Genomic DNA, 10181 nt, shown 5'->3' with positions numbered 1-10181 from the left:
TCTTGCGAATTGAGGGACCAAAAACTTTTTTTCCTAGAAAAAAATGGCGCGTCTCTCTACTCATGCCACTTCTTTCCTCGTGGATCCGTGTGCTTCAAGATGGTCCCCCTTCCTGCTATAGGCCATCACACTGCTATTCTTTCCCGGTTATCCCCTACTCACTCGCCCTCGTCCTCACGCCACGAATACGATACGCTTCCTCCCCCATCTTGGATGTCGTCGTCTTTACCTTTTGCAGCATGCGTTTCTCCTTGATCTCGCTATTGTGTTGCGCCGTTGGTTCTTTGTGGTCACAACAGCGATGAGTTCATCATATTTAACTACTCACGGCCATGCTCAATGGCGAGTTACTTACTGAAAAGTCACAAATGGGCGGAAATACAATGCCTCGCCACAATCACTGGATGTCTGGATCACAAGCACAATGAGCAAAGATTCGTCGGTGCTCCATTTCCATGCAGAACATGCCTACATTTTTCTTATGCTTACACAGGCGTACATATAAATATCTCTTGTGCAGACAAAACACTATTCGAGGTCTATAGAATATCACTATCCTCCGCTGCCACTCGACAATGACTTAAACACCAAAGGTCAAGGGCACCTACAAGTACAACAACACAGCAAGGAAAATACAGGGACAGATCTGCCGACGTCGGCGCCGAGCACACCACCTTTCATGGATCCCTTCGGTCCATTTCGTGTCGATTTCCTAGGGACATACAGTAACAGTACTACTACATGACAGGAGCACGCAAAAAACCACACCTCGCAGGAGAGATCACGGGTCAGCCGCACACCGCCTTGAGGATCCTCTTGGCCTCCTGCTCCCCGTGCCTCAGCGCGGCCAGCCTGCACGACTGCTCCGTCAGCAGCTTCTGCATGGACGGCGTCTCGCTGGGCACGATGGCGAAGCCGTCGTGGTACTCCTCCATGTCCTCGGCGGCGAGCTGCCACACTATCGCGCCGGCGCCGGCGCCGCCCCTCTTGGCCGACTCGTGGACGATGTCGTACACCGACTTGTAGAAGGCGTCGCGCTGCGACTGCTCGAACCCCTTGACCAAATGCGACAGCCCGAACTCCGTGAGCACCACGGGCTTGCCGCCGAGCTCCGTGTCGCCGTCCTCGAAGTGGGAGCTCACCCACTTTGTCACGAACTTGAGCTTCTCTTCCAGATTCGCGTCCAGCAGCCTGCAATTTAGCTGGCGTCTCATCCACTGCTTCCACGAATTCAGAGTACTCGTAGTAGTAGCTAATTTGTTGATGGGGATGGTTACCAGGTGTCCGGGTAAAGGTGGACGGAGGCGAAGTCGATGTCGGAGATCTTGGAGTTGCGGATGAAGTCGAGGCCGTAGTTGTTGAACCAGTGCCCCGGATTCACGCTCAGCTTCTCCGGCGGGCTCGTGGGGCCGTAGAACCCCTCCGTGCCGACGGTCAGCAGGTGCCGACGGTCGATCGACTTCACGTACCCCGCCATCTCCTCGATCCAGCGCTGCCCCCATCACGCAACCAAATCAGAAAATGTCTTAAAAGTAAATGAACACAGTTACATCTAGTATCAAATTCGCACGGTAGATGCAGATCGGCAATAAGTGTGATAGATAGTAGCATCGATGGACTCACCTGCAGAGTGTTACCGGACGGATCGGTAATGCATCTGGGCTCGTTCATCAGCTCCCACGCCAAGATGGTAGGGTCGTCCTTGTACTGCACCCCCGTCAAGTGGTTCGTCCTCGTCAACAATGCCTGCACCGAAACAAAAGTAAAAGTATGCAACTTTAACCACTGTAAAATTGCCACCGACACTTTTTTGTTTCTCCGTCAATGGGATGCTAGAAACATAAAAGAAATCAGCTAGCTAGACGTTGATGCTCCGGGCAGGATGCTGCAACTGTTCAGTGTTTACCTTGAGGTAGACTTTGAAGTAGTCGCGGATGGCGGGGTCGAAGAAGAAGGAGTCGTTGGAGGCGGTGAGGCCGACGCCTTCGTCCCACGCCCACCGCACGTACTGCGTCTTCCCGCCGTACGCCTCCAGGTTGTTGGCCAGGCTGAGGATGAGCCGCACGCCGTGCCGCCGGGCCTCCACGACCACCATGTCCAGCGCCTTGAAGACGCGCTCGTCGAAGTGTCCCGGGGAGAGCTGGAGCGCGTTGTAGGCGCCGTCGTTAAAGGCCCAGGTGCGGCACACCGTGAGGCCCATCCCGGTGGCGGCGCGGAACATGTCGGACACGCGGTGGCGGCTGGCCGGCTCCACGGCCTGGTCCATGAGCCAGTACGAGTTCCACCCGTTGATGTAGAATGGGCGGCCCGCCAGGAAGAGCTGCGCGCCGCGCCGCTCCACGAACGGCAGGGACGCGTCGTGGGACCGGGACGCGCCGGGGGACGGGAGGAGGCCGGGGAAGCGGAGGTCCACCTCGCCGAGGAGGGAGAAGTAGAACACGGCCAGCAGGGAGGCCAGGCCGAGGATGTGGTAGACGAACAGGCCGTTGCACGCCGCCATTGTTTGGCGCCGGTGGGGTGTTCTTGGGGAGCTTTTGCGGTGCTACTGCTAGAGGAGCGCCATTCCGAGTGGGGGATGGAGCCTCTACTTCTAGAAGGCGGAGTGAAGTAGGAGTAGGACTAGTGGGATGGGAGGCAGCGGCGGTGAGGCGTGGAGGAGGGGGGACCTGTACACTGTGACACTGGTGGTGGGAGCTTTGCCCGAGGTAAACAGTTATATTCGGCGAGGAGTAGGGTTGAAGGCTAGTGCTGCTCCTTTGCTTATAGGACCTTCATAGAATTCTAATTGTGATTTCCTCCTGTCCAACTTGCCCTCTTCATTAGGGCAACTCCACCACGGTCATTGAATCACCCGCAAATGTTTGGACTAGACGATACGGACACTTTTGATCATTCATCCACAGTCATCCATTTTGTCCGGACCAAACCGGACGTCAAAATCCCGCAAATTGCAACTAAGGAAGCGTTGAGCATCTCTAATCATCTTCAAAGTGTCAAGTTAGCTAAAATCAATCGTCAGGCCAATATGAGGGCGCATGAGATTGCTAAATTTAGTTTTAATATACTATTTTCTTTGAAATGACAGTTATCCTGCATTCATTAAGAAAAAAAGAGTTACTCAGTTAATCAGGAAAAACCGAGCGAAAACTACATTGCCAAGTTAATTATGAAGAACCGGGCGAAAATCATCACCACCTCTGAGCGGCACACTTAAGATATCCCATGCACACCATTCCAAAGAGGGTCTCGTCAAGACAGCATGCAGGCGTCATCGTCATCACTCCTCCCTAGAGGCGTCATCACCATCCTAAACCCTAAACCCTAAACAAACGACTCCGACTTCGCCGCAAACGATCATCGATTCAACCGACAGTGTAGAGGACGGGTGAAGATGAATGAAGGTCTGCACCAAACTCAGGCACCTCCGACCAGACAACGCAACTCCAACTTCGACAAAGAACTACGAAGGACAAGCCAGGCATGGCTAACGCCATGGAAGATAGCCGAACAGGCCACATGCAGCCAGTCATCATATATCACACGGCCCCACTGACAGTGTCCTGGACTAGGGGGTACCAACCTAGTCAGCCCATGGTCCCTGGGCTGGGCCTGTAGGCTCTCGTTCTCCTTCGGGTGGACTCCGGAAGCTACACGTCTGGACGTGATCAAGACTACATCTACCGAAGACTTGGTGTGTACTCCAAGACATCTCCTGCCGCCTCCATGCGTACCCCTGGATACCTGCCATTTAACCCTAGATGCCCTACCTAGCGTGTATATAAGCCAGAGGGTTTAGCTTGTAGAGGGGATCCAATCACAATTATATTCACCTAGCCCTAGAGTTAGGTCTCTCCTTACGATCTCGAGGTAGATCAAGCTTGTACTCGATACATCATCATCAATACAATCAAAGTAGGATGTAGGGTATTACCTCTTTGAAAGGGCCCGGACCTGGGTAAATATTTTCTCCTTCATTCATGTTACCACGGATTCGAGATCCATAGCTCAGGACCCCCTACCCCGAGGTGTGCTGGTTTTACCACCGACACTGGTGCTTTCATTGAGAGTTCTGCTTTGAGATCAACAAAGGATCGATAGGGTCGTCGGTCAACGAATCCAACCATGAGGGCACTTCTTCCATGCTTGAAACCCCCATCACTAGATCACACCTTCTCCCTTACGAGCAAGGAGCGATCCATGACCTTTTTTCCACCCCGGCCGAACCCCCCATAGAGGGCGAAGGGCTGAGGTACTTTCTGGAGAGCGATCCTGACAGCGACCAGCTAGAAACAGCCGACAAGTTTGATCCTCAAATCAACTCGGCCGATCCGGCAGCACGTGTCCTTCACAGGATAAGAATGTCGGGGCTTCAAGCCCATGGTCCATGGAGACCGAAATTTCTTTCCCACCCGCCTCCCAGATCGAATATTGCCCCGATAATTCGGGCCCTTACGATGTCTAGGATCTGGCATATGTGCAACAGGTATGTCGGTGTCAAAACCGGTGGATCTCGGGTAGGGGGTCCCGAACTCTGCGTCTAGGCCGGATGGTAACAGGAGGCAAGGGACACGAAGTTTTACCCAGGTTTGGGCCCTCTTGATGGAGGTAAAACCCTACGTCCTGCTTGATTAGTATTGATGATATGGGTAGTACAAGAGTAGATCTACCACGAGATCGGAGAGGCTAAACCCTAGAAGCTAGCCTATGGTATGATTGTTGTTCTGTATGTTGTCCTACGGACTAAAACCCTCCGGTTTATATAGACACCGGAGAGGGTTAGGGTTACACAAAGTCGGTTACAATGGTAGGAGATCTACATATCCGCATCACCAAGCTTGCCTTCCACGCCAAGGAAAGTCCCCTCCGGACACGGGAGAAGTCTTCAATCTTGTATCTTCATAGTCCAGGAGTCCGACTGAAGGTATAGTTCGGCCATCCGGACACCCCCTAATCCAGGACTCCCTCAGTAGCCCCTGAACCAGGCTTCAATGACGACAAGTCCGGCGCGCAGATTGTCTTCGGCATTGCAAGGCGGGCTCCTCCTCCAAGTACTTCATAGAAGATTTTGAACACAAAGATAGTGTCTGGCTCTGCAAAATAAGTTTCCACATATTGCCATAGAGAGAATAATATTTACACAAGTTTAATCTGCTGACGTATTCCGTAGTGTGACACACCACGATCAAGACTTTATCCGAATCGTTTTATTATCCCACCTCAGCACGTCATGCGAGGCGGTTCCCTTGGCACGTCTTGTTAAAGCAGAGATCGTGTCCCCTTATTCCGGGATTCTCATCAATACGGGCGTGGGTAACCCAACCGCGCCATTGATTACGGCGCTTGGAGATAAGCGAGTTTTACCAGGCTGGTGGGGACACGTAGTTGCGTCCACCCATATAAGGGGATAAGGATCCACCTTTTCACCTACGCCTTCTTCCTCCTTTGCCTATCCATTTTCGCGCACTTGAGCTCCAGCGCCCAAGTCCGCACTCCCCACCTCAACCTTCTCAAGCCATGTCCGGAGCGGGAGGCAAGTGGATGGTCTCCTCCGTCACGGAGGGACACATCAAAAAACTGAGGAAGGCCAGATACTTGTCTAACGACATCGCGTACTAGCTTCCCGAAGAGGGGCAACTCCTCCCCACCCCAAGGCCCCATGAGAGGGTAGTGTTCCTTCCCCACTTCCTCCGCGGACTGGGCTTTCCTATCCACCCATTCGTCCGGGGACTCATGTTCTACTACGGCCTGGATTTCCATGATCTGGCCCCGAACTTCATCCTCAACATCTCGGCGTTTATCATCGTGTGCGAGGCTTTCCTCTGCATCCGCCCCCATTTCGGCCTATGGCTCAAGACTTTCAATGTCAAGCCGAAGGTGGTGCGCGGCAACCAGGCAGAGTGCGGAGGCACCATGGTGGGCAAGATGCCCAACGTCTTATGGCTCGAGGGCTCCTATGTGGAGACTCTGAAGGGGTGGCAATCGGGGTGGTTTTACGTCACCGAGCCGCGCGACCCTGAGTGGGTCGCAGCCCCCGAGTTCCGGTCTGGACCCCCAACGCGGCTCACGTCCTGGAAAGAGACGAGCCTGTCGTGGGGTAGCAAAGGAGAGGTGACTGGACTGCAAACATGCATCCAAACCCTGGTGGACAAGCAGCTCAAGCTTGTCAATGTAGTCCAGGTTATGCTCATCCGCCGGATCCTCCCGTGTCAACAACGAGCCTTCAATCTGTGGGAGTTCAACCCGGCGCAGCACCGAACTCTGAGCAGGCTCTTAGACACGACGTACGAAGATGCCTGGAAGGTGCTTTTCAAGGGCGCCGAGGCTCCCGCATCCGCTACCGAGGATCGTGGATTCAGCGCGCAGCATCACGCTAGCGCGGTAAGTTGTTTGTACCTTTTACAGGGTATTAATTTTTCATAGTTTAACTCTATGCGGGATTTAAGCTCCCTTACCTTTGACAGGTTTGGCAGGCGAAGTCCGGACAGATCGACTGTCCGGCTCCTTTGCCCAAAGACCCAGCCGATGCCCGCTTGGCGAAGCTGCTGGTTCCGGCACCCCATGTGGTGCCGGAGAAGAAGGCCACGAAGAAGGCCACGGGGACTCGAAAGAGTGCCCGGCGCCAGGAGGTGTTGGGTTCATCATCCGATGACTCCAAGGCGCATTCCTCCCATGAAGACGAGGAGGAGGAAGAAGAGACCTCTCCCCCCAGCGCGAGGAGAGAAGAAAAGGAAGGCCGCCCTCACTAGGGAGGCCGAAGGGTCCAAGAAGGGGATAACCCTTCCCCCGGACTACTCCACCGACGCCGACGACGGCGGAGAGGAGTGGCCGCTCAGGGCCATGCCCCTGGCGAAATCGTAAGTATCTGGATACCAGAGTAATTCATAGTATTCCTTTATTGCACAACTTTCCCTTATGTCGAATATGATTATGCAGCCCACCTAAAGACCGGCTCAACGCGACGTCGAGCGGTTCACTGGACTCGTCGGATGTGAATTCGCTTCCGACGGCCTCCTCCCCCCGCCCTACGGACGATGCCGAAGTGTTGTCCCAACAGGTTCCAAGCCAGGAGGAGGTGGTCCTAGAGGCGCCGCAAGGCGACCTCTCGGACTCCAGGAGTGAAGGGGATAAAACCCCCCAAGGCTCCAAGTCCGGCTCTAGGCCAGACACCGCTTCGGAACCTTCAAAGGTTCCAGAGTCCGGCGGGGGACCTCCTTCCAAGAGGAGCAAGCCCACCGTGCCGGTGACCCCCGTCCAACCGGAGGCGCCGGACAATCTGTTGGAGGTGCTCAAAGGCGCCTCCATCGACGAGGAGCACCGCACCATTATGAGTGCGGTGGTCCAGAAGGTTCAGTCTGCCAAGAGCGGACTGACTGAAGCTTGTACTAGCCTTTTAACAGGCTTTGAGGTAAGTAAAGAATGTGTAAATAATATTACCGCATAGACAATAGCCCCTGATGCTCTGTTTGGCGTTCGGGAAGAAAAGCCGAATAGAGGATCAAGTAAAATTCGCAGGAGTCTAATAAAAAGGAGTCAATATGCGTATGCAGGCTTCTCTGCTGGCGTCCGCCGCACTGACTGCGGAAGTGGACACGCTAAAGCAGAACCTCGAGCAGTCCGAGCAAGAGCTCGGGCGTGCCAAGAAGCAGCTTGAGGACAATGAAGGTAAGAAATACCTTGTTTAAGTATATATAAAAAAGTGCAATTGCAGAAAATGACAGGATTATCGTGGCTATTGTAGGGGCCACGTCTGAGGTGGCGACCCTTAAGCAAGCGCTGGTCGAGGCCGAGAAGAGGGCGGCCACGGAGCGCACCGAGCGGGAGAAGTATGAGGCCCAGGTTGGCAAGGTGCGTAAAGAGCTCCAGGCTCTCATGAAGAAACATGAGAGTTTGGAGCTTGACTCAAAGACGCAAGCGTCCGAGCTTGTGATGGCTATTGAAAATGCCAAGTCTGCCAAGGCCGAATCCCAGAAGACCCTCCAGGAGTTGGATGCGGTGAAAAAGATAGCGGCGGGTAAGGCATTCTTTATGCAAAGAAAACACGTAAACGTGAGTTACTTGTTACTTACCCGAATCCGGAGCTCTCCAGGGGCATTCGCAAATCTTCCCCGTAGCGTGTCCGATGCCGCCGCATTCTATCGAGCCGAGGAGGGCAGCTCGACAAAGAAGGTGTTCTGGTCCCAGTATGCTGAGGCCGGACACCCCGTGCCCCTGAGCGACCAGCTGAAGCAACTGGTCGAGCTCCACAAGGCGGCCGAACAGGCCATGAAAGGCCTCATAGTTCGGCTGTGGCCTGGAGAGGCTCTGCCTGGGAGCTATTTCGGGCTAGTGTGGCGGCTGGTGGGGGCCTATCCAAGGCTCGAAGTCATCAAGCGCTCCGTCTGCATTGAAGGTGCCTGTAGGGCCCTTGCCCATGCTAAGGTGCACTGGGGCAAGCTGGATGCTGAGAAGCTTGTGAAGGACGGGCCACCGCCGGGGAAAGAGCATTGCAAGCCCGAGAATTATTATAAGGATGTTCTGAAGGGTGCCTGCCTTGTGGCGGATGAATGTTCCAGGGATGTAATTTTTGAGTAAAACTCGCTCGTTTTGTCCTGTGCGCTGAAAACTTGTTCATATGCGCTAAGCAATGCTGTTGGAATTTAAAACATTACCTTCTGTGCGGCTGTTTATCAATTCTGAGAGATGGCGAGTCGTCGGCTTCTGCCCCCATGGCGCTAGTGCTGGGGTGTTCGGGGATAAACCTGAGTGCTCTTTTTCCCATGTTTGGGTCCTTCGAGGGAGGTGCTCAGCACAACGAACAAGGCAATCGGACTATAATGTGTGAACACTCTCACTTAGCCATAGAATTCTATAATTTTAAATTTTGGCGAAGCCCCTGGTATTCGGAAGACCGAGTTCGGGGCGCTATCCACGCCTTGGCTAGACAGAGCCGACTCCTCGCTCTAAGCGGCATAAGTCTTTAGGGACTCGAAAAACCTCTTGAACAGCGACCAACTCTCGCTTCATCATGACAGTCAGTTTTAGCTTTCTCTACTGAGGTGCTCGACCCAGCTCAACTGGGGCACAATCGCAGTAGTTCTCCTAGTGCTACCTTAGCCGATATAGCGGAACGTAAGGCACCAATACATAGGAGCCGGGCAAACCCAACTATTGACCCAAGACACGATTCGGAGCCGAGGCATATAATGCTATAAGTTCGGGGTGCCGCACTTGTTAAAGTGTTCGGACTTCTCACACCATATTGAGGGGTACTAAAGCCCCTGGCGTATTTTGGCCGTACCAAAGTGTACGGGTGCAACATGTCGTTAAGGAACATATATTTGTAAAAAAAGTAATGCAAAAATAGACAGAAGCTATGCATTGTTTATTAAAAAGGGCTGCGATCAAAGCAGAACGATACAAATAATGCGAGAAGCAAAAGTTTGGACTATTTAACATGTCCGTTCCAGGGGCAGGCTGCGGAATGGTATGCAAAACAGGTATACTGCTCGTGATAGAGACCACCTGGGAGTTCCGTAATGTGGCATGGCTTGTCTGCTTCCCTGGTTCTTGCATCGTTTGTGCGGCAATTGAACTGCCGAACAGGCCTTCCGAAGAATGGAGTCCTGAAAGTAAGAGAAAATTAAAAAATCGGCATCCCCTGGTGCGGTTTAAGCCGTGTTTCGGGCGTGCCGTGATGGTGCCCCTCCCCCTGTACCCATGGTATTTCTAGAGCGTAGTTATGTACGCGAAGCACTGGAGTCGCATTTTTGCGAGGGCTGGGGTTGGGGCCGCATTGCTACGCCTGCTCGGAACATGCCAGGCGGTCTTGTTGTAGGTTACTCCGGGCGCGCTTGACGGTGTCCGGACGTTTAATGGCCGGACTGGAGAACTGCCTGGAGAGGCTGCTTTGTACTTCCGCTGCAAGGGCCACTGTGTGCTCCTCCGTTCGGAGGGAGCGTTCGGTGTTTCCATTGACCGTAATTACTCCTCGAGGGCCTGGCATCTTGATCTTAAGGTATGCGTAGTGCGGTACCGCATTGAACTTGGCGAATGCGGTTCGCCCGAGCAGTGCGTGATAGCCACTGTGGAATGGGACTATGTCGAAGATCAACTCCTCGCTTCGGAAATTATCCGGAGATCCAAAGACCACTTCAAGTGTGACTGAACCTGTACAGTTGGCCTCTACACCTGGTATTACGCCT

The 10181-nt window shown here is 53.6% G+C and overlaps 1 protein-coding gene across 1 annotated transcript; it reads right to left on the bottom strand.

Annotated features, from left to right (window-relative positions):
* Window positions 1–425: 425 nt before the first annotated feature.
* Window positions 426–2701, bottom strand: LOC125548563 (mannan endo-1,4-beta-mannosidase 2-like). Its single transcript, XM_048712133.2, has 4 exons — window positions 1907–2701; window positions 1624–1746; window positions 1278–1492; window positions 426–1191 (listed from the first exon to the last, which is right to left on the bottom strand). Exons 1-4 carry the CDS (start codon window positions 2498–2500, stop codon window positions 789–791), a joined length of 1335 nt encoding a protein of 444 aa, XP_048568090.1. The 5' UTR covers window positions 2501–2701; the 3' UTR covers window positions 426–788.
* Window positions 2702–10181: the final 7480 nt, after the last annotated feature.

Source organism: Triticum urartu, chromosome 3A (genome assembly GCF_056163025.1).
Source record: "Triticum urartu cultivar PI428250 chromosome 3A, HENAU_Tu73, whole genome shotgun sequence".
Taxonomy (NCBI): Eukaryota; Viridiplantae; Streptophyta; class Magnoliopsida; order Poales; family Poaceae; genus Triticum; species Triticum urartu.
Note: the sequence above shows the minus strand (reverse complement) of the source record. Positions and strands in the feature narration are given on the sequence as shown.

Bases quoted from the DNA above. Each gene is read 5' to 3' on its own strand.
- LOC125548563 (XM_048712133.2), bottom strand. From the start codon at position 2,500: ATGGCGGCGTGCAACGGCCTGTTCGTCTACCACATCCTCGGCCTGGCC. The intron at 1,493-1,623 runs GTGAGTCCATCG...TGATGGGGGCAG, and splicing joins CGTCCGGTAACACTCTGCAG to CGCTGGATCGAGGAGATGGC. The intron at 1,192-1,277 runs GTAACCATCCCC...GCTAAATTGCAG, and splicing joins CACCTTTACCCGGACACCTG to GCTGCTGGACGCGAATCTGG.